The sequence below is a fragment of the Anas platyrhynchos genome, chromosome 8, assembly GCF_047663525.1.
Source record: "Anas platyrhynchos isolate ZD024472 breed Pekin duck chromosome 8, IASCAAS_PekinDuck_T2T, whole genome shotgun sequence".
Taxonomy (NCBI): domain Eukaryota; kingdom Metazoa; phylum Chordata; class Aves; order Anseriformes; family Anatidae; genus Anas; species Anas platyrhynchos.
In genome coordinates this window covers 33124633-33149556 of record NC_092594.1, presented here as the reverse complement: position 1 = coordinate 33149556, position 24924 = coordinate 33124633, and the positions used below count along the sequence as shown (strand labels likewise).

The 24924-nt window shown below is 52.3% G+C and overlaps 1 protein-coding gene across 3 annotated transcripts; it reads right to left on the bottom strand.

Annotated features, from left to right (window-relative positions):
* Positions 1–44: 44 nt before the first annotated feature.
* On the bottom strand, positions 45–23735 carry LOC113844368 (calcium-activated chloride channel regulator 2-like). Of its 3 annotated transcripts, XM_072042022.1 has the most exons (7): positions 23504–23735; positions 10104–10328; positions 9108–9378; positions 7839–8006; positions 7021–7257; positions 4524–4568; positions 45–747 (listed from the first exon to the last, which is right to left on the bottom strand). In XM_072042022.1, the coding sequence occupies exons 3-7, from the start codon at positions 9319–9321 to the stop codon at positions 626–628; spliced, it is 786 nt and encodes a 261-aa protein (XP_071898123.1). In that variant the 5' UTR covers positions 9322–9378; positions 10104–10328; positions 23504–23735; the 3' UTR covers positions 45–625. The 3 variants fall into 3 exon arrangements, with proteins under 3 accessions (XP_071898123.1, XP_071898124.1, XP_071898122.1); XM_072042023.1 differs by lacking the exons at positions 45–747; positions 4524–4568 and adding an exon at positions 5678–6392 and having other exon boundaries at positions 9108–9210; XM_072042021.1 differs by lacking the exons at positions 45–747; positions 4524–4568 and adding an exon at positions 5681–6392.
* Positions 23736–24924: the final 1189 nt, after the last annotated feature.

Below are 24924 nucleotides of genomic sequence, written 5' to 3'. Positions count from 1 at the left end.
TAAGAATGGAAACAACGGCAGAGCCTGAACATTTTTATTTCCTCAGAATTATGTTTGGTTCAGAAGATTAGGAAGAGGAATATAAATAGGAGAGAATCACCTTTACCTGACAAATAGTCATTCTTAAAAGAGGATAATTAAAGGAAATTAAGTGTGCCAGTAAGGGCCATCATAAGTAGATTTTCTCAATAGATTTATTATGCTGTCACTGCTTTTAATACAAGTGCTTATTAAAAAATCATCATTTAAAGTGTCAAGAAAATAGTAGTTGGTTCTCTGTCTTTCTAAGGCAAACATAATTGCATCTTGAGCCTTTTTTGCCAATATCTATTCCTGTGCAGTCCCAGCAAATAAAAGCTATTAGCAGTAAATTTTCCCAGTCCTGTCCAATTTCTTCTAGTTTTTCTCCCATCCAAATGAATTGTTGTAAACTCCTCTATGTCAGGGTTGAGGACAGGTTGCTGAGGACTAAGCAGACCTTTCTGACTCTTCTAAGTGACTACATGTTAGCATACAGCAGAAGAAATTAAATTACTATGGGTTGAATGGAATTAAAGTTCTTGGGCCTGAGAATCCCTGTTCTGTTTCTACTTACAGCTTAGAGCTGTGTTGGGTTTGAGTTTTCTCAGGAGAAGGACTTCTCCTGCAGAACGTAATAAAGATCAGCCTTACTACTGTCCAGATGCTCTTCCTTTTGTGGCACATTTGGAGCTGCACTGGAGAGTTTTATGACATTGGAGCTGTTTCCTGAAAACATATGGAAAGGATTCAGCCAAAATATGGTACCGTTTAAGAAAGGGCTGAAGATTATCTCTTGTATTTAAAGCAGTGATAGAGGTGATTCTGAAACAAAGATTTATTTTATTGTTAGTTATTGAGTTGTCTCTAGTGGTGCTGTATGTCTGGGGGTCAATCCAGCAAAAAGGCAGCTAGCTCACCCGTCTGGCCCCTACAGCACAAGGAAACGTGTGTCAGCTGTTGCAGTATGTGTTAAAAACGGGGTGTGATGATACTCACTCAAGCAACTTGAGTGACTCACTTAACAACCAAATCCTATTATAAGACCTGTAGAGGAACACATTTTAAGAGCATTAGAAATTCAAGCAGCTTTATAACAATAACATAACTTTCATTTTGTTCTGATCTCATATAAGAGTAAATTCAGATTACAGTTGACAGTTTTGCAGGACAGTTTGACATAATGTTATCTGGGAGTTGCAAGAGATGTAAACTGGTATTTTAGGACTCAACATTTCTTCAAGAAGTACATTTCTGAACTTCCTGAGGGGCTTTGCCATTGAGGAATGTGGGTGTCTTCTGTACTCCTCTTATACAGAGGAGGGCAAAGAATTCCCCCCACATGTCCCCAACATGCTGGAGATCTTTTAGTGTTCAGAGATGGAGGCATTAACAGTAAAACAAATATAATACAGAAAGCACTTTCTAACAATCTGTAACTTAAATACACTACAAATCTAGTCCAAAAGATTTAAAAGATTTGCATTGCCTTTATGCTGAAGAAATACGAGCTATTTTCCATCTGCATATACACTGAGCTCTTAAACTCTGGAAATCAATCTAGCAATTAGAGAAATGCTGGAATTAATTTTGCAGGGTGAATGATTCACTGTCATACTAGTATTATTTTATTATAAAACTTACAACAAATCATAATTTAGTCTTGAGAACAACAGGCCCAATATCTTTGCTGAGTACGAGAGTTTAGAGTTCACAGCATGCTGAATCACATTTTATACTCCTAATGCATTGCTCAGATGGGTAATGTCTCAGCATTTGATTTAAGCATCTTATCATCTTGTGGGCAGAATTTATTTAAAATTTAATGCAGAAGTCCATGCTATTTTCTCAACCGCAAATAAGTGATTTCTACTTTAGTCTCCACAGAGACTTTGAGGAGATACAGAGGAATGCTGTTCAACTGGAATATTTACTTCCCTGCAGTCTCTGTATGCAGCCCACTGATACAAAAAAGCAAATAAGCATAATCTCTTTTCCCCAAGCTTTTCCACCATCACCTCTTTTCATAGTGTTTGGCCTATTAATATATTTCAAATAAGGTTACGTGCTGCTTGTAGTCAATTTTGCAACTGTGCAATAGATGCATTGTCTGCTCACAAAGCTGAGGTTATTAACAGAGAAGTTTGGTGCATAGCAGATTTAGCAAGGGAAAAGGTAAGAACTGATGTATTGCCCCGAATTATAAGCATTATATGCTACGATTATTTTCAGGAAGGAGCATTTATTTTTTTTTCCATTATAATTATACTTATTATATATTCGTTATATATATTTCATGTCTTATTAGTAATGGATACTTCAATATCAACATTTTTAGAACTAGTATATATACATATACAAGTAGGTTCCAAAATATATGCATATTATGAGGCTGTTATGAGCAGTATCCATGGTGCCTGGTACAAAGTCTTATTAAAAACTAGAGGAAAAACATTTATTTTTCTTCTCTCTCTCTTTTTTTTTTTTTTAATTTTAATTTTTATTTTTGTCAAGGTAAATAGCAGAAATAATGTAGTAAACAAGCATAAATCTGACTATGGTAATTTTTAGAGTACTAGGTAGGAAATCTAAGGAGATGAAAAGGAAGATAAAAGGAAAGTCAAGGAGACCGAGGGCTGAGCAATCAATCATAAAACACGAGTATGTAGAATGAGCACTATCCCATGAGTACTTCTATTATTCATTGTTTTCCATAGCTAGCGGTATTAAAGAGGTACCTGCTGAAACTAGGCTTCAGTTGTGTCAATTCAGAATCAATTCCTGGCTCCTTCTGCATTTCAGATCTGGAATTTAATGCCAAATGGTTTTTCCTTATATCTAGAATCACTCCCGGTGGTTTGCACATAGGAGGGACCCTGTGTAAGTATAATCCCGCATCTAACTGTCCTCATTTTGGAATGTTGAAAAGATCTTTCTCTAGAGTTACTGTTTCTTGTCCAAGGACTGGGAGACAAAGGTAGCAAGGCTTATCATACCATAAGTTTCAAGAAGGCTTTTTCTTCTTATCTTAGAATGAAAATAGTCCCTCTTGGTGCCTGCTTAAGGGATTTGCTTTGTACTTGCTCTGATGAAAGCAAAAACGCAGAAACAATTTGTTCATCTTACTCAACTCTCTCTGTTCTGTCAGAAATGGAGAAATGAGCAGAAAATTGATTTTGTAGGAAAAAAAAAAAAAAAAAAGTAGCTACCAGAATTTGCTGAGTAAACTCAAATTGCTCCCCCAAAATCATGGCCAGCACTTGGACCTCCAGTTTAGAGAGGAGACGGACATTTTGCTATTTTGCAGCTGTCAGGAGACTACTTCAGCAGTGTGTGAACCAGCATACAAACATGCAGAAGGCAGCAGCATCTGATCCCCAAATTAAGTGAGACCTGGGCTCACAGCAGCATCTCCTGCAGCTTCACAAACTTTCTATCAGCAGGAAGAAAACCCAGGTTCAAAGAGCAGGGGAAAAGCCCTAGCCCACCCATGACATTTTACACACAGAACAGGCTAATGTTATCAATATGTAAATGAGACTTGGATAAGGGAAACTGTGGGTTGGATTTTGTTATGTCTAAAATTGTCAGATATGTAAACTAAAATCTGTAACACTGATAAAACAAACAGTACAGTTGCTACTGATTTTGCTGTATTCAGAAGAACTGCACTTTTCTCTAGCTGCCAACCAGAAACAGTGCAATTAGAACTAGTCAGCATAAATCAGGGAGTGTAATACTAACAAAAAGCTCAGATCCTCCTCTTTTCTTATGCAATATGAATACCAGAGCTTAACTTTGGCTATTTACATGCTTTAATCTTTAAGTCAGTGGGATAAATTTTGTTCTTCGTTATGTACACATAACCACATCAACACCAATGGAAAGCACAAGTACGAACAGCTTTTGGCCTGTTAGGCCTGAACTGGAAACACCTGACTGAAGTCATGTTCTCATTTTTTCATATCTTATTTCAAAAGACTTAATGTTGCTAATCTACAAACTACACTGCAAGCGTGGCCAGTAAATTAAAACAAACTATTAATTGTTTATACCTCAAGTTAATACACAACTGTAAGAAACTTTTAAGTACTAAACTTCACCAACTTCAATTTCTGCTATGGAAATTATTGACTCTCTGTATACTGCAAACTGTTTTATAGTTAGACTTGCTTGTTAATGTATTCCTCACAAGTATATTTTCAAAAATTACCTCCCTAGGGCAACAGAAAGCAAATGCTGTACCTCCCCATTTTCTGACAATCATCCAGATTTCAGTTAACTTCAGTAGCATTTACAGATTATAATATTAGTTATTCTAGCATTGGCTTACAAGTTATGCAGCAATTATTATACAGATTAGATAGTTTATTAGGGCACAGAGAAGTACACATAGAACAGACTGAACTTTTGAAACTTGGAAACAAATAAATGTAATTAGGCCTGGATTTTCATCAAGTTCCTGGCTTTCAAACTGATTAACAGAGCTGCCACATCTCTCCTACCTGCTTCTGTAGCAGAGTTCTGAGCTTCAGTGAAAGTCTGTGAACCTGTAAATGTTAGAAAACATGCAAAATAAGGATCTACTATTAAAATGTAAAATTAGGCTATAGTACCATTAAACATCCCCACAGAAATTCCACTCTTTTACTGGACAAGACAAACAAACAAACAACCCTCCTTGGAAAGGTGTCTATAGAGTCCCTTAACTGTGAAAATAAGAATATTATTTAACAATATAAAAAGTGGCTCAGAACAAATGTCCAAATCACCTGTATCCCATCTCCAGCAGTAGCAACAGTTATGGAAGATGGTAGGAGTAGATAACCGTGTAGTGAGACTGCCCCAATGTATTTTCCAAACCTTCAATGACTTGCAGATCAGAAATTACCTTAGCTGGAGTTGTTTAATTGGTGTGAGTGGTTGTTTTAGTCTAGACATCTGATGAGCATTTGTTAAATGTCCCAGGCTGTCCCAGGCTTTTGCCATCATAATACTAGGGTTGGAAACCTAGACAGGGTGGGCAAGGGCTTTTCCCCTGCTCTTTGAACCTGGGTTTTCTTCCTGCTGATAGAAAGTTTGTGAAGCTGCAGGAGATACTGCTCTCCTCTTCCTAATCTTCTGAACCAAACATAATTCTGAGGAAATAAAAATGTTCAGGCTCTGCCATTGTTTCCATTCTTAGTGTGGCTGGTATATGCGCAGAGGGACCAGAAAATATCTCTACAGGACAGCAGCAGGAGACTGAAGATGGTGCAGAAGGCTTCATCTTCTTCTTACTCATAATTTATTAGTGTGTATGTAACATAAATCAAACTAAGATTTTTGTTTTGGGTTTTGTTTTTTTGTTTGTTTGTTTGTTTTTGTTTTGTTTTTGTTTTTCCTGAAGGTACAAATAAAAGACACTATCTGCTACCAACAAGCAGAAAAAGAGTCATCCACCATCAGGCTAAAACATAATTTCTTAATTACAATGACTGTTATCATTGGTGACACCATGACCCAATAGGGTAAGAAACACAAAATGAAACTAACAGCCTATTCCTGAAGTGGTAAGGAAAGGGAAACAAAATGTCATTTGTTCTCTCCTCAAATGGCTTCCTTATGTTCTGCAGAACCCCAAGCAATTGCAGCTGTTGGGAGAAACCAGAGCTGCTTCCACTGCTGCCAGTCACTCTGCCAGACACCCTTACGGAAACCCACAAGCCACACAATTTCAGCCAGCACCGAGATGCTATCCTGCATCTCTGTGGTACAAGATGGTACAGCATATGACTTGTTTTACTGTAACCAAGCCTTCTGTTCTCAAATTCATAGACAGCATGATATGGCTAACAAATCACTTCAATATCTGGAATGTGATTACTTATTTATTCTGTTTATTGTAGGATATCTACTTTTCCAAGTCAAAGCAGTTAAATGTTTTTAAATATCTGGAGTTCTAACAAGCTCTGACACTTTATGTTAAAGAAACTTAGCTGCATTTTCTGAAAGTGTCTTTTTCTTTGTTTTCTTTACTAAACAAAGGGTTGTGCTTACTGTAATACACACTACTGTTAGTAATCCAAAGACTAGTAACAATATCGTTGAAAAACTAAACTCCGTATTAGAAGTGGGATACACCATTGGGGGAACAAACTTTACAGCTTGTGCAATATTAGACAGCTCAGAGTGAAGAAAATCATCAATGGCACGCATCGCAACGTAAATTATGGTTATGTTTCCTGTTGTAAAAGCTTCTGGTTTAAATGCAAATATTTCTTTGCAGCCAGCATGCTGAGGTGAGAGAGTGGAAGTATTCACTACACCGGTGTTATAGAAGCTGTCCCTTAGTTCCAGAGGACTCTCACTTATTCTGATTTCATAACTTGCAGCTGAAAATACAAATATTAAAAGATATTGTCATCTGTGTGTTAGCTATCATTCAAACTTCTGATCTCTCTCCAAATACTCTCTTTTCAAAATACTTCCAAAATAATACTTACTTAATATTTTCTTCGTAAGTCAGTTGAGCACCATAAAAATTAATGCAGCATGACGGATAGATCTACAAAAACTTGTTACCTAAACTAAGTGCTTGAACGATTCAATTTCTCACAGCACAGCATTGAAATGAAGAAGTGATGGTGGTCATCATGAGCCCACACTGAAGTCTGACAGTAATTCTGACTTCACTTACTGTTATGTCAAAGTCGGTGAAGTAAAATTCCTACTTGACCAAATCTGATGTTTATTTACACTTTTTCTTTACATGTACAGAGTAATATGTCTACCTTCCATGAGCAGCAGAAAACATCAACTTAGTAAAAGTAAGCCTTCCATCAAAATCACCAGCACTGATTCTGAAACTCTCAAAAAGCTTATCATCTAATTCCATTTAAAATCTTTGCAACTAGAACCACCATACTTTATAAGAAAATTCCCACTAGTGTCAGTGAGACTAAACTCCATTACAGATCTTCCACTTTGGTTAGGAAGCAGGCTGGCAAGCTACGAACATACCTCGGCCTTTGTCAAAATCATTTCCTGGTGCTGTCCATGATAGAATGACCTTATCATCTTCTATTCTGGCCACAAGGTCAATAATTTTACATGGTGGAAACACGTCAGCATGAGGTCCCATTGGAACTGCAGATATTATGAAGGATTCTCCCACAGCTGTTCTATGGAAACCTCCTCTTCTGACTTGAATATCACTTTTAATAGCTGGGGGTCTTGATGGGTTCATCTTGAGTTTACCTACAGCATTAAAAAATGCTCATCAATCTTAACTTCTTGCATATTATTGTACTCTGCAGGTGACCTGAACATCACCTCATTTATACTGTTTTAAATCTGAAAAATCTATAAACCTCAATTATGTACAGTCATTTCTAGTGTAGTATCTGTTTCTTTACAGTTTCAAGAGTGTTAATTACTAAGAAAGCTAATATGAAATTACAGTAACTGTTGCTTGTTATAAAATAATTACAGGAGAGTTTAATATCCTAATATTGTAACAGTTCTTAATTTAGGATGACTGAATATAAGTAATAATAGTCATTATTACTTAATAAACTTATTGTTAGTCTTTTCCAAACAAAACACAAATCCTGTCTATCTGTACTACATAGCTACTGCCCCATTATAGTTGTTTGTGGTATACTTTCAATATTCTGGGGTATAGAGACTCTTTTGGTGTTAATGCCTTCGTAACTGAACATCTCCTAGCTGGGCTGTTGTTGTTCTAATGTCTCCTCCTAGTATTTGTGAAGGGATGTGATGCATTCAGGTGTTGGAATAGATAGCTATATCATTTTCTCTTCATTGCTTTACCTTACCATTTTCTACATAACCTGGTATATACATGGCATGACTCCACAGCTTTGCAGTTTGTGGCACAATAGTCCTGTTAGCTTGGACATGAGCTTTCAGGCTGTATCTGCCATTCCCAGGGAAAGAAAACAAGTACTTGGAATATATGCCATCATTCTTAACAATGTCAGAACCTAGACAGAAAAATGACATAAATTAACATCAAACAAAAATGGATGTGATTATTTATGCTTTCTAGATTCACATACAGAAACTAGAATGTAAGAATAATAGGTAAATTCTCCTCTGATGTGCAACCTGTGCAGATCCTCTGCATTTGGTTGTATGTTAAAACTTAAAGAAGATCATGATCTGAAGCTAAGATACCTCTTTGTATGGCATGTTAACTGAAGGAAGAGCTAACAGGAAAATCATCTATTATTTCATAAGTTGTTACACTTTGGCCCCTGAGCTGAGATCTGGGAAACCGCCCAGGAATTCGGGGAAAATGGGGTGGGTGGACCTTCACCTCCAAAGTCCTCAGTGTACATTCCTGAAACACACTTCTCATTTATGGACTTACTCCTATGGTGGCACAAACCAGAGAGTATTCGTTACTACTTCTGATTGTTTTCAGTTGTGAACTTTAATATAGAAAAAACACTTTATTGAAGTAGCTCCAAAAGTTACCAAAGTGATTTTGTAACTACCTACTCTACTACTCTACTCTTCATAACTATCCTTTCTACCAATATGATGGACTGCATGTAAGATGTTGCCTTGCAGCATGCTGAAGTAACCAGAATAATTTCTGCAAAGCAAATGCATAAGTTAAAATATTACTAAATCCAAACTCCTTTGGATATTTACACCTTTGCTTGGCAACTGTAAGAGGGAGTAAAGCATAGGGCCTGCAATTTCTGCCTGTAAGTGGTCATACTTCACTCTGCTAACAGCTGTTTAAGTTACTGCTCTTTGAAGACCTCATCTTCCAATGTGCTGAACATCATTTATTTTGATCAGCTTGAATGACAACTGGTAGCTCCAGCACACAACACAATTCTGATTACTGGAACATGTCTATGTATTTTATTTATGCACATAAATCCTTTTCTGAATCAAAGTGCATCTAGAAACAGCACCAACTGTTGCACTCTTGTGTGTTACCACAGAACCTTGGAAACTCAGTCTCAGTGCATTGTATCATACAGTATTCAGTGAAGGTAGCATTTAGGGGAGCCCTATAATTTCATTTTCTAGATATTTTTGAATTTATATTCCTAGAGTCTTTTTACCTGCTCCATTGTCCAGAAGTTCCAAGGAAATGGGATCTCCGTTCTCTGGACTGATGACAGCAGTCACGCTTGCTCCAAGAACAGGGGAAAAGCCGTGACTCACCTGTACATAGACAACCATTGCACTGGGATAGTAATTTATATCTTTACTCATACGTGTTTTTACAGCCACAGGAGGTATAGTAGAGTTTGCTGCTCGAGAAGTTACTGTCATTGTTAGAACTTGAGGAGCCAGGTGAACATTTGTCAGTGTGTATGTCCACTCCCCTGTCTGAAAAAACGACGATCAAATATTTTCAAATAAAATAATTCACTTTTGGATAATTTAATTTATGCTTATTTAAATTCTGGCAGCCTCCTTAGACTAAGTAACATCCTTCAAGTAGCTTTGTTTCTGTCACTGGGAACACTCATAAATGCAACTCAGAATGAAGAAGTGTTTTCCAGCTGTCCTCTGTCTTTTGCCAATTGTTTGGCAACTATTCCATGTGAGACCACAAGCATCAGATTTGATTTAGTTTCTTAGCGTCTGTGGACTATTTAAGAAATTAAGGATAAATTTTTATGGGGAAAAAAAAAGTTTTCAGAATTTTAATGATGGGAATATGTTTCTATGAACAATGGAGTAATTTTAAATGAATTAAGTTAAAAAGAAAAACCACACACTTGTAATGCTATCTACTACTTAGAATAGTAACAAGACAGAAGATTCACCTACTGGCTCGGTTTCTGATAGTTCTCAGAAACTTGTAGTTAAGTTGTAAACCAAGTGTGAAGTAATAAAAAAAACGCACCTTCAGATAGCACTCTTGAACACAGCAGATACTTCTGTTTGGCACGCAACAGCAGTCATACTAACATAGTGTAGCAGACCCATTCTGTCTCACGCTATTAAATGATTTTCCTTAACATAACTTTATTAGAATCTAGGCAATGTAGAGTCAGGATGTTAAAAAACAAAATTGTTAAAAGGCAAAAAAAGACCGTAAGTTGTACCTCTGCAATTCCTGGAATCTGGAGACGTGCTACATGGAAAACCAAATCAGAGACAAAGTCCTTGCTGGTGTAGCTTTTCCGATTGGGATCAACCAGATTGATCTCAGGTGGTTCAACAGCTTGCCAAGTGGCTACAAAGAAGGTTTCTCTTCCCACGGTGCTATCAATAGTCACTGCCCTCCTGAGTTGTTTGTACCCTCCAATACTTTCACTAGCACTTTCGATCTATCAAAACCAAAATTATTCTGTCAGTTTTGAAAATCACATATATTCTGTCAAAGAAGGACTTATTTTTATTCAGACTACTTTAAATATCAGACCTGATAGACTTGAAAAGAATTGAAAACACACACCAATATTATTCTTTTATAATAAATGGGGACTTTATTCTCCCCCTCAAACACAAAACAGCAAAATTTAGTGACAGTTCCATGGAATCACAGAAATGACAGAAAAATTAGGCCCAATGGCCTTCTTTTCATGTTAAATTTCTGCTGGATGGAATTCCAGAAACATATAGCTATGTAGTATATTGCCACTTTCCCAGCTCAAAAGCAATGCTGCTGTTAAAGACCATGTTAGAAATAGCTCAGGATTCAAATTAGGATTAAATAAAAAATAGGATTTATTAAAAGAATAGAGATAAGCAAACAGCGTTGGGTGCACCAGGAGTCTCTGCTCCACCAGGACGCACACCAGTTACATCAAGCAGCTGATTTTTATGCTCCTAGACTAATACATATTCATTACTACTTCTAAAAAAACAGGGTTATTATAATTAGTTTCCAGAATCCAAACCCTCCTACTGGAGCATGCGTAACAGTCTCCGGTGGTCCCTCTGTGGGTCTCTCATGTGGAAGGCTCATAGTCTTCCTCCCTCTGGTCCTTCTCCTTTGTCCAGCTTGGCTGTAAGAGACTTGTGCAGCATCCCCTGCAAACTTTGTCTTTTAGTCATTCTTCAGCTTTCCCCATCTCCTTAGTCTTCTGGCCAGATACCAGAGACTTGCATAGTGTCCCATGCAATAGTCATAATAGTTAGCAGCTATTCTGAACCCCCCCAGATATCAGAGACTTCAAGTAAAAGCCTACAAATACATTTCCCTTCAAGCTCTCTATTGACACGAATTGCTAAAACATTCCTTTGCAAGGTACAAGAACTACATACATGTACATTAACCACTCTGTTTTTCTTAGACTTCTACTTATAGAAGGGTCTGTAGGACAGAAGGTCACATTCATCATACCATGCAGCCCTAGCATTGTTCCATACTGCCATGGATCAGATGAACACATTTCACACCGCTGTCACTGTTGAAGACAGGGAAAAACTTCTGAGCTCTCCCATAGGATTGCCTGAGGGCTCCTCAGAGAAGGTAGCATTCCCAATCCCCCGTCCAGTATCTTCTTCTTGCATCCTCCCGGGGTAACTGTACCTGCTGCTTCCCTAAAGTGCTTGTGCACGAAGCGTGGGAAATAAACAGGATGAGCTCAAGGTCTGCATTCGGACGCGGGGCCACGATCTCGTTGCGATCACTGAGACGTGGTGGGACAGCTCACATGACTGGAACACAATCATGGAGAGCTAAATCCTCTTTAGGAGAGACAGGCTGGGGAAAAGAGGGGGTGGGATTACCCTTATGTGAGGGAGCAATTAGAGTGTACCCAGCTCCACCTGGGGGAGGGTGATGGAGAGGTGGAGAGCTTGTGAGTAAAAAGGGACGGGACCAGGACTGGGGACCAGGACTGGGGACCAGGACTGGGGACCAGGACTGGGGACCAGGACTGGGGACCAGGACTGGGGACCAGGACTGGGGACCAGGACTGGGGACCAGGACTGGGGACCAGGACTGGGGACCAGGACTGGGGACCAGGACTGGGGACCAGGACTGGGGACCAGGACTGGGGACCAGGACTGGGGACCAGGACTGGGGACCAGGACTGGGGACCAGGACTGGGGACCAGGACTGGGGACCAGGACTGGGGACCAGGACTGGGGACCAGGACTGGGGACCAGGACTGGGGACCAGGACTGGGGACCAGGACTGGGGACCAGGACTGGGGACCAGGACTGGGGACCAGGACTGGGGACCAGGACTGGGGACCAGGACTGGGGACCAGGACTGGGGACCAGGACTGGGGACCAGGACTGGGGACCAGGACTGGGGACCAGGACTGGGGACCAGGACTGGGGACCAGGACTGGGGACCAGGACTGGGGACCAGGACTGGGGACCAGGACTGGGGACCAGGACTGGGGACCAGGACTGGGGACCAGGACTGGGGACCAGGACTGGGGACCAGGACTGGGGACCAGGACTGGGGACCAGGACTGGGGACCAGGACTGGGGACCAGGACTGGGGACCAGGACTGGGGACCAGGACTGGGGACCAGGACTGGGGACCAGGACTGGGGACCAGGACTGGGGACCAGGACTGGGGACCAGGACTGGGGACCAGGACTGGGGACCAGGACTGGGGACCAGGACTGGGGACCAGGACTGGGGACCAGGACTGGGGACCAGGACTGGGGACCAGGACTGGGGACCAGGACTGGGGACCAGGACTGGGGACCAGGACTGGGGACCAGGACTGGGGACCAGGACTGGGGACCAGGACTGGGGACCAGGACTGGGGACCAGGACTGGGGACCAGGACTGGGGACCAGGACTGGGGACCAGGACTGGGGACCAGGACTGGGGACCAGGACTGGGGACCAGGACTGGGGACCAGGACTGGGGACCAGGACTGGGGACCAGGACTGGGGACCAGGACTGGGGACCAGGACTGGGGACCAGGACTGGGGACCAGGACTGGGGACCAGGACTGGGGACCAGGACTGGGGACCAGGACTGGGGACCAGGACTGGGGACCAGGACTGGGGACCAGGACTGGGGACCAGGACTGGGGACCAGGACTGGGGACCAGGACTGGGGACCAGGACTGGGGACCAGGACTGGGGACCAGGACTGGGGACCAGGACTGGGGACCAGGACTGGGGACCAGGACTGGGGACCAGGACTGGGGACCAGGACTGGGGACCAGGACTGGGGACCAGGACTGGGGACCAGGACTGGGGACCAGGACTGGGGACCAGGACTGGGGACCAGGACTGGGGACCAGGACTGGGGACCAGGACTGGGGACCAGGACTGGGGACCAGGACTGGGGACCAGGACTGGGGACCAGGACTGGGGACCAGGACTGGGGACCAGGACTGGGGACCAGGACTGGGGACCAGGACTGGGGACCAGGACTGGGGACCAGGACTGGGGACCAGGACTGGGGACCAGGACTGGGGACCAGGACTGGGGACCAGGACTGGGGACCAGGACTGGGGACCAGGACTGGGGACCAGGACTGGGGACCAGGACTGGGGACCAGGACTGGGGACCAGGACTGGGGACCAGGACTGGGGACCAGGACTGGGGACCAGGACTGGGGACCAGGACTGGGGACCAGGACTGGGGACCAGGACTGGGGACCAGGACTGGGGACCAGGACTGGGGACCAGGACTGGGGACCAGGACTGGGGACCAGGACTGGGGACCAGGACTGGGGACCAGGACTGGGGACCAGGACTGGGGACCAGGACTGGGGACCAGGACTGGGGACCAGGACTGGGGACCAGGACTGGGGACCAGGACTGGGGACCAGGACTGGGGACCAGGACTGGGGACCAGGACTGGGGACCAGGACTGGGGACCAGGACTGGGGACCAGGACTGGGGACCAGGACTGGGGACCAGGACTGGGGACCAGGACTGGGGACCAGGACTGGGGACCAGGACTGGGGACCAGGACTGGGGACCAGGACTGGGGACCAGGACTGGGGACCAGGACTGGGGACCAGGACTGGGGACCAGGACTGGGGACCAGGACTGGGGACCAGGACTGGGGACCAGGACTGGGGACCAGGACTGGGGACCAGGACTGGGGACCAGGACTGGGGACCAGGACTGGGGACCAGGACTGGGGACCAGGACTGGGGACCAGGACTGGGGACCAGGACTGGGGACCAGGACTGGGGACCAGGACTGGGGACCAGGACTGGGGACCAGGACTGGGGACCAGGACTGGGGACCAGGACTGGGGACCAGGACTGGGGACCAGGACTGGGGACCAGGACTGGGGACCAGGACTGGGGACCAGGACTGGGGACCAGGACTGGGGACCAGGACTGGGGACCAGGACTGGGGACCAGGACTGGGGACCAGGACTGGGGACCAGGACTGGGGACCAGGACTGGGGACCAGGACTGGGGACCAGGACTGGGGACCAGGACTGGGGACCAGGACTGGGGACCAGGACTGGGGACCAGGACTGGGGACCAGGACTGGGGACCAGGACTGGGGACCAGGACTGGGGACCAGGACTGGGGACCAGGACTGGGGACCAGGACTGGGGACCAGGACTGGGGACCAGGACTGGGGACCAGGACTGGGGACCAGGACTGGGGACCAGGACTGGGGACCAGGACTGGGGACCAGGACTGGGGACCAGGACTGGGGACCAGGACTGGGGACCAGGACTGGGGACCAGGACTGGGGACCAGGACTGGGGACCAGGACTGGGGACCAGGACTGGGGACCAGGACTGGGGACCAGGACTGGGGACCAGGACTGGGGACCAGGACTGGGGACCAGGACTGGGGACCAGGACTGGGGACCAGGACTGGGGACCAGGACTGGGGACCAGGACTGGGGACCAGGACTGGGGACCAGGACTGGGGACCAGGACTGGGGACCAGGACTGGGGACCAGGACTGGGGACCAGGACTGGGGACCAGGACTGGGGACCAGGACTGGGGACCAGGACTGGGGACCAGGACTGGGGACCAGGACTGGGGACCAGGACTGGGGACCAGGACTGGGGACCAGGACTGGGGACCAGGACTGGGGACCAGGACTGGGGACCAGGACTGGGGACCAGGACTGGGGACCAGGACTGGGGACCAGGACTGGGGACCAGGACTGGGGACCAGGACTGGGGACCAGGACTGGGGACCAGGACTGGGGACCAGGACTGGGGACCAGGACTGGGGACCAGGACTGGGGACCAGGACTGGGGACCAGGACTGGGGACCAGGACTGGGGACCAGGACTGGGGACCAGGACTGGGGACCAGGACTGGGGACCAGGACTGGGGACCAGGACTGGGGACCAGGACTGGGGACCAGGACTGGGGACCAGGACTGGGGACCAGGACTGGGGACCAGGACTGGGGACCAGGACTGGGGACCAGGACTGGGGACCAGGACTGGGGACCAGGACTGGGGACCAGGACTGGGGACCAGGACTGGGGACCAGGACTGGGGACCAGGACTGGGGACCAGGACTGGGGACCAGGACTGGGGACCAGGACTGGGGACCAGGACTGGGGACCAGGACTGGGGACCAGGACTGGGGACCAGGACTGGGGACCAGGACTGGGGACCAGGACTGGGGACCAGGACTGGGGACCAGGACTGGGGACCAGGACTGGGGACCAGGACTGGGGACCAGGACTGGGGACCAGGACTGGGGACCAGGACTGGGGACCAGGACTGGGGACCAGGACTGGGGACCAGGACTGGGGACCAGGACTGGGGACCAGGACTGGGGACCAGGACTGGGGACCAGGACTGGGGACCAGGACTGGGGACCAGGACTGGGGACCAGGACTGGGGACCAGGACTGGGGACCAGGACTGGGGACCAGGACTGGGGACCAGGACTGGGGACCAGGACTGGGGACCAGGACTGGGGACCAGGACTGGGGACCAGGACTGGGGACCAGGACTGGGGACCAGGACTGGGGACCAGGACTGGGGACCAGGACTGGGGACCAGGACTGGGGACCAGGACTGGGGACCAGGACTGGGGACCAGGACTGGGGACCAGGACTGGGGACCAGGACTGGGGACCAGGACTGGGGACCAGGACTGGGGACCAGGACTGGGGACCAGGACTGGGGACCAGGACTGGGGACCAGGACTGGGGACCAGGACTGGGGACCAGGACTGGGGACCAGGACTGGGGACCAGGACTGGGGACCAGGACTGGGGACCAGGACTGGGGACCAGGACTGGGGACCAGGACTGGGGACCAGGACTGGGGACCAGGACTGGGGACCAGGACTGGGGACCAGGACTGGGGACCAGGACTGGGGACCAGGACTGGGGACCAGGACTGGGGACCAGGACTGGGGACCAGGACTGGGGACCAGGACTGGGGACCAGGACTGGGGACCAGGACTGGGGACCAGGACTGGGGACCAGGACTGGGGACCAGGACTGGGGACCAGGACTGGGGACCAGGACTGGGGACCAGGACTGGGGACCAGGACTGGGGACCAGGACTGGGGACCAGGACTGGGGACCAGGACTGGGGACCAGGACTGGGGACCAGGACTGGGGACCAGGACTGGGGACCAGGACTGGGGACCAGGACTGGGGACCAGGACTGGGGACCAGGACTGGGGACCAGGACTGGGGACCAGGACTGGGGACCAGGACTGGGGACCAGGACTGGGGACCAGGACTGGGGACCAGGACTGGGGACCAGGACTGGGGACCAGGACTGGGGACCAGGACTGGGGACCAGGACTGGGGACCAGGACTGGGGACCAGGACTGGGGACCAGGACTGGGGACCAGGACTGGGGACCAGGACTGGGGACCAGGACTGGGGACCAGGACTGGGGACCAGGACTGGGGACCAGGACTGGGGACCAGGACTGGGGACCAGGACTGGGGACCAGGACTGGGGACCAGGACTGGGGACCAGGACTGGGGACCAGGACTGGGGACCAGGACTGGGGACCAGGACTGGGGACCAGGACTGGGGACCAGGACTGGGGACCAGGACTGGGGACCAGGACTGGGGACCAGGACTGGGGACCAGGACTGGGGACCAGGACTGGGGACCAGGACTGGGGACCAGGACTGGGGACCAGGACTGGGGACCAGGACTGGGGACCAGGACTGGGGACCAGGACTGGGGACCAGGACTGGGGACCAGGACTGGGGACCAGGACTGGGGACCAGGACTGGGGACCAGGACTGGGGACCAGGACTGGGGACCAGGACTGGGGACCAGGACTGGGGACCAGGACTGGGGACCAGGACTGGGGACCAGGACTGGGGACCAGGACTGGGGACCAGGACTGGGGACCAGGACTGGGGACCAGGACTGGGGACCAGGACTGGGGACCAGGACTGGGGACCAGGACTGGGGACCAGGACTGGGGACCAGGACTGGGGACCAGGACTGGGGACCAGGACTGGGGACCAGGACTGGGGACCAGGACTGGGGACCAGGACTGGGGACCAGGACTGGGGACCAGGACTGGGGACCAGGACTGGGGACCAGGACTGGGGACCAGGACTGGGGACCAGGACTGGGGACCAGGACTGGGGACCAGGACTGGGGACCAGGACTGGGGACCAGGACTGGGGACCAGGACTGGGGACCAGGACTGGGGACCAGGACTGGGGACCAGGACTGGGGACCAGGACTGGGGACCAGGACTGGGGACCAGGACTGGGGACCAGGACTGGGGACCAGGACTGGGGACCAGGACTGGGGACCAGGACTGGGGACCAGGACTGGGGACCAGGACTGGGGACCAGGACTGGGGACCAGGACTGGGGACCAGGACTGGGGACCAGGACTGGGGACCAGGACTGGGGACCAGGACTGGGGACCAGGACTGGGGACCAGGACTGGGGACCAGGACTGGGGACCAGGACTGGGGACCAGGACTGGGGACCAGGACTGGGGACCAGGACTGGGGACCAGGACTGGGGACCAGGACTGGGGACCAGGACTGGGGACCAGGACTGGGGACCAGGACTGGGGACCAGGACTGGGGACCAGGACTGGGGACCAGGACTGGGGACCAGGACTGGGGACCAGGACTGGGGACCAGGACTGGGGACCAGGACTGGGGACCAGGACTGGGGACCAGGACTGGGGACCAGGACTGGGGACCAGGACTGGGGACCAGGACTGGGGACCAGGACTGGGGACCAGGACTGGGGACCAGGACTGGGGACCAGGACTGGGGACCAGGACTGGGGACCAGGACTGGGGACCAGGACTGGGGACCAGGACTGGGGACCAGGACTGGGGACCAGGACTGGGGACCAGGACTGGGGACCAGGACTGGGGACCAGGACTGGGGACCAGGACTGGGGACCAGGACTGGGGACCAGGACTGGGGACCAGGACTGGGGACCAGGACTGGGGACCAGGACTGGGGACCAGGACTGGGGACCAGGACTGGGGACCAGGACTGGGGACCAGGACTGGGGACCAGGACTGGGGACCAGGACTGGGGACCAGGACTGGGGACCAGGACTGGGGACCAGGACTGGGGACCAGGACTGGGGACCAGGACTGGGGACCAGGACTGGGGACCAGGACTGGGGACCAGGACTGGGGACCAGGACTGGGGACCAGGACTGGGGACCAGGACTGGGGACCAGGACTGGGGACCAGGACTGGGGACCAGGACTGGGGACCAGGACTGGGGACCAGGACTGGGGACCAGGACTGGGGACCAGGACTGGGGACCAGGACTGGGGACCAGGACTGGGGACCAGGACTGGGGACCAGGACTGGGGACCAGGACTGGGGACCAGGACTGGGGACCAGGACTGGGGACCAGGACTGGGGACCAGGACTGGGGACCAGGACTGGGGACCAGGACTGGGGACCAGGACTGGGGACCAGGACTGGGGACCAGGACTGGGGACCAGGACTGGGGACCAGGACTGGGGACCAGGACTGGGGACCAGGACTGGGGACCAGGACTGGGGACCAGGACTGGGGACCAGGACTGGGGACCAGGACTGGGGACCAGGACTGGGGACCAGGACTGGGGACCAGGACTGGGGACCAGGACTGGGGACCAGGACTGGGGACCAGGACTGGGGACCAGGACTGGGGACCAGGACTGGGGACCAGGACTGGGGACCAGGACTGGGGACCAGGACTGGGGACCAGGACTGGGGACCAGGACTGGGGACCAGGACTGGGGACCAGGACTGGGGACCAGGACTGGGGACCAGGACTGGGGACCAGGACTGGGGACCAGGACTGGGGACCAGGACTGGGGACCAGGACTGGGGACCAGGACTGGGGACCAGGACTGGGGACCAGGACTGGGGACCAGGACTGGGGACCAGGACTGGGGACCAGGACTGGGGACCAGGACTGGGGACCAGGACTGGGGACCAGGACTGGGGACCAGGACTGGGGACCAGGACTGGGGACCAGGACTGGGGACCAGGACTGGGGACCAGGACTGGGGACCAGGACTGGGGACCAGGACTGGGGACCAGGACTGGGGACCAGGACTGGGGACCAGGACTGGGGACCAGGACTGGGGACCAGGACTGGGGACCAGGACTGGGGACCAGGACTGGGGACCAGGACTGGGGACCAGGACTGGGGACCAGGACTGGGGACCAGGACTGGGGACCAGGACTGGGGACCAGGACTGGGGACCAGGACTGGGGACCAGGACTGGGGACCAGGACTGGGGACCAGGACTGGGGACCAGGACTGGGGACCAGGACTGGGGACCAGGACTGGGGACCAGGACTGGGGACCAGGACTGGGGACCAGGACTGGGGACCAGGACTGGGGACCAGGACTGGGGACCAGGACTGGGGACCAGGACTGGGGACCAGGACTGGGGACCAGGACTGGGGACCAGGACTGGGGACCAGGACTGGGGACCAGGACTGGGGACCAGGACTGGGGACCAGGACTGGGGACCAGGACTGGGGACCAGGACTGGGGACCAGGACTGGGGACCAGGACTGGGGACCAGGACTGGGGACCAGGACTGGGGACCAGGACTGGGGACCAGGACTGGGGACCAGGACTGGGGACCAGGACTGGGGACCAGGACTGGGGACCAGGACTGGGGACCAGGACTGGGGACCAGGACTGGGGACCAGGACTGGGGACCAGGACTGGGGACCAGGACTGGGGACCAGGACTGGGGACCAGGACTGGGGACCAGGACTGGGGACCAGGACTGGGGACCAGGACTGGGGACCAGGACTGGGGACCAGGACTGGGGACCAGGACTGGGGACCAGGACTGGGGACCAGGACTGGGGACCAGGACTGGGGACCAGGACTGGGGACCAGGACTGGGGACCAGGACTGGGGACCAGGACTGGGGACCAGGACTGGGGACCAGGACTGGGGACCAGGACTGGGGACCAGGACTGGGGACCAGGACTGGGGACCAGGACTGGGGACCAGGACTGGGGACCAGGACTGGGGACCAGGACTGGGGACCAGGACTGGGGACCAGGACTGGGGACCAGGACTGGGGACCAGGACTGGGGACCAGGACTGGGGACCAGGACTGGGGACCAGGACTGGGGACCAGGACTGGGGACCAGGACTGGGGACCAGGACTGGGGACCAGGACTGGGGACCAGGACTGGGGACCAGGACTGGGGACCAGGACTGGGGACCAGGACTGGGGACCAGGACTGGGGACCAGGACTGGGGACCAGGACTGGGGACCAGGACTGGGGACCAGGACTGGGGACCAGGACTGGGGACCAGGACTGGGGACCAGGACTGGGGACCAGGACTGGGGACCAGGACTGGGGACCAGGACTGGGGACCAGGACTGGGGACCAGGACTGGGGACCAGGACTGGGGACCAGGACTGGGGACCAGGACTGGGGACCAGGACTGGGGACCAGGACTGGGGACCAGGACTGGGGACCAGGACTGGGGACCAGGACTGGGGACCAGGACTGGGGACCAGGACTGGGGACCAGGACTGGGGACCAGGACTGGGGACCAGGACTGGGGACCAGGACTGGGGACCAGGACTGGGGACCAGGACTGGGGACCAGGACTGGGGACCAGGACTGGGGACCAGGACTGGGGACCAGGACTGGGGACCAGGACTGGGGACCAGGACTGGGGACCAGGACTGGGGACCAGGACTGGGGACCAGGACTGGGGACCAGGACTGGGGACCAGGACTGGGGACCAGGACTGGGGACCAGGACTGGGGACCAGGACTGGGGACCAGGACTGGGGACCAGGACTGGGGACCAGGACTGGGGACCAGGACTGGGGACCAGGACTGGGGACCAGGACTGGGGACCAGGACTGGGGACCAGGACTGGGGACCAGGACTGGGGACCAGGACTGGGGACCAGGACTGGGGACCAGGACTGGGGACCAGGACTGGGGACCAGGACTGGGGACCAGGACTGGGGACCAGGACTGGGGACCAGGACTGGGGACCAGGACTGGGGACCAGGACTGGGGACCAGGACTGGGGACCAGGACTGGGGACCAGGACTGGGGACCAGGACTGGGGACCAGGACTGGGGACCAGGACTGGGGACCAGGACTGGGGACCAGGACTGGGGACCAGGACTGGGGACCAGGACTGGGGACCAGGACTGGGGACCAGGACTGGGGACCAGGACTGGGGACCAGGACTGGGGACCAGGACTGGGGACCAGGACTGGGGACCAGGACTGGGGACCAGGACTGGGGACCAGGACTGGGGACCAGGACTGGGGACCAGGACTGGGGACCAGGACTGGGGACCAGGACTGGGGACCAGGACTGGGGACCAGGACTGGGGACCAGGACTGGGGACCAGGACTGGGGACCAGGACTGGGGACCAGGACTGGGGACCAGGACTGGGGACCAGGACTGGGGACCAGGACTGGGGACCAGGACTGGGGACCAGGACTGGGGACCAGGACTGGGGACCAGGACTGGGGACCAGGACTGGGGACCAGGACTGGGGACCAGGACTGGGGACCAGGACTGGGGACCAGGACTGGGGACCAGGACTGGGGACCAGGACTGGGGACCAGGACTGGGGACCAGGACTGGGGACCAGGACTGGGGACCAGGACTGGGGACCAGGACTGGGGACCAGGACTGGGGACCAGGACTGGGGACCAGGACTGGGGACCAGGACTGGGGACCAGGACTGGGGACCAGGACTGGGGACCAGGACTGGGGACCAGGACTGGGGACCAGGACTGGGGACCAGGACTGGGGACCAGGACTGGGGACCAGGACTGGGGACCAGGACTGGGGACCAGGACTGGGGACCAGGACTGGGGACCAGGACTGGGGACCAGGACTGGGGACCAGGACTGGGGACCAGGACTGGGGACCAGGACTGGGGACCAGGACTGGGGACCAGGACTGGGGACCAGGACTGGGGACCAGGACTGGGGACCAGGACTGGGGACCAGGACTGGGGACCAGGACTGGGGACCAGGACTGGGGACCAGGACTGGGGACCAGGACTGGGGACCAGGACTGGGGACCAGGACTGGGGACCAGGACTGGGGACCAGGACTGGGGACCAGGACTGGGGACCAGGACTGGGGACCAGGACTGGGGACCAGGACTGGGGACCAGGACTGGGGACCAGGACTGGGGACCAGGACTGGGGACCAGGACTGGGGACCAGGACTGGGGACCAGGACTGGGGACCAGGACTGGGGACCAGGACTGGGGACCAGGACTGGGGACCAGGACTGGGGACCAGGACTGGGGACCAGGACTGGGGACCAGGACTGGGGACCAGGACTGGGGACCAGGACTGGGGACCAGGACTGGGGACCAGGACTGGGGACCAGGACTGGGGACCAGGACTGGGGACCAGGACTGGGGACCAGGACTGGGGACCAGGACTGGGGACCAGGACTGGGGACCAGGACTGGGGACCAGGACTGGGGACCAGGACTGGGGACCAGGACTGGGGACCAGGACTGGGGACCAGGACTGGGGACCAGGACTGGGGACCAGGACTGGGGACCAGGACTGGGGACCAGGACTGGGGACCAGGACTGGGGACCAGGACTGGGGACCAGGACTGGGGACCAGGACTGGGGACCAGGACTGGGGACCAGGACTGGGGACCAGGACTGGGGACCAGGACTGGGGACCAGGACTGGGGACCAGGACTGGGGACCAGGACTGGGGACCAGGACTGGGGACCAGGACTGGGGACCAGGACTGGGGACCAGGACTGGGGACCAGGACTGGGGACCAGGACTGGGGACCAGGACTGGGGACCAGGACTGGGGACCAGGACTGGGGACCAGGACTGGGGACCAGGACTGGGGACCAGGACTGGGGACCAGGACTGGGGACCAGGACTGGGGACCAGGACTGGGGACCAGGACTGGGGACCAGGACTGGGGACCAGGACTGGGGACCAGGACTGGGGACCAGGACTGGGGACCAGGACTGGGGACCAGGACTGGGGACCAGGACTGGATCTGTTATCCATGATCACATGACAAAAACTTTAAAAAAACCCAGTTCCATGTTACAGACATGGTCAAAGAAATCCTCAAGCTCCCCAACCCGTATCAAATTTTTAACCCAGGAGCACTTACCTGCCAGCTTCTGAGTTTTACATACTAACAAACAACTTCATGGGGAAGTAGCACCACCAGGGTATTCCCATTCTGAGTAGTCACCAACAATGTTACTAGCTCCTAGAGTGTCCCAAACTATTTCACAGAGATTGTAGAAAACACGATGAAAAAGCAGCCTACTTAGGAACACTGATTCCATTTCACAAGGACAGTAGAAAAAGCACCCTAAGTAACCTGAACCTCATACTCCCCTAGAGTGCTAAGTCTTCCCATACTCCTCATGCTTCCTTTATAGCAAACGTCAAATGATCCCCACCTGTCAGATTTCACTTCACATGTGTGGAGTCATGAGACCTTGTGGAATAGGCTCATCAACCTAGGTTTCAATGTTTAAGGTTCAATTGCTCCTTATCGCTAATAGAAATAACCTGGCTTAGTGGTTAGAGTTGACCTAATGAATTAAATACAAAAGGCACGTAAGGCTCATATTTCTGCTAGTCATTCTGTGAGGAAAATTAGTACAGAGCCTGTTAAAATAAGATCAATAAACTTAAATAAAATAAAAAAGAAAATGACCTAAAAGGCAAAATTGCCGTCATAGATTTTCATCTGTCTAGTCACGACAGATAAAGAATATAGCAATCAGAAAGACTTTGCTTGACGTTAATGTTGCTTAAATTTGCCTTTCTGAGATCTCTTCTTTATGCCGGACTTTTCAAAATCTAGCGCCATGACCTCCGACTGCAGTATTTACTTTGGCTGCACATAAACTATCACGTATAAATGCCAGGATACGGATCCTCACTCCCTGTTCAGGTCAAGGACCAGGTTGAAAGTTTTGGCTTCAGTTTGGTTACATGACTACATTGCTGTTGTCATTGTTTCCCCTGAACCATGTTTCACTGACTTAAAGATTAAAGCATGTACATAGCCAAAGTTAAGCTCTGGTATTCATATTGCATAAGAAAAGAGGAGGATCTGAGCTTTTTGTTAGTATTACACTCCCTGATTTATGCTGACTAGTTCTAATTGCACTGTTTCTGGTTGGCAGCTAGAGAAAAGTGCAGTTCTTCTGAATACAGCAAAATCAGTAGCAACTGTACTGTTTGTTTTATCAATGTTACAGATTTTAGTTTACATATCTGACAATTTTAGACATAACAAAATCCAACCCACAGTTTCCCTTATCCAAGTCTCATTTACATATTGATAACATTAGCCTGTTCTGTGTGTAAAATGTCATGTCTACTTGGCTTTACACTTCTGGATGGGAATTTAATCTGTTAAATATCAAGAGTGATGTCTCATACATTTAATTACTAGTCTTTGCTTTAAATTTACTCATTGCACTGAATTTCTAAAATAAGACGACAGTGTTATTTTTCTTGCAGGTAGTGGACCAGCCTTACCCTGAGTCTATCTCTTGGCTGTAGAATTAA

Coding starts and splice junctions, on each gene's coding strand:
- LOC113844368 (XM_072042021.1), bottom strand. CDS start 9,321: ATGACAGTAACTTCTCGAGCAGCAAACTCTACTATACCTCCTGTGGCT. Junction 8,007..9,107: donor ACTTCTGGACAATGGAGCAG/GTAAAAAGACTC, acceptor TTTTCTGTCTAG/GTTCTGACATTGTTAAGAAT. Junction 6,393..7,020: donor TGATTTTGACAAAGGCCGAG/GTATGTTCGTAG, acceptor TTGTATTTTCAG/CTGCAAGTTATGAAATCAGA.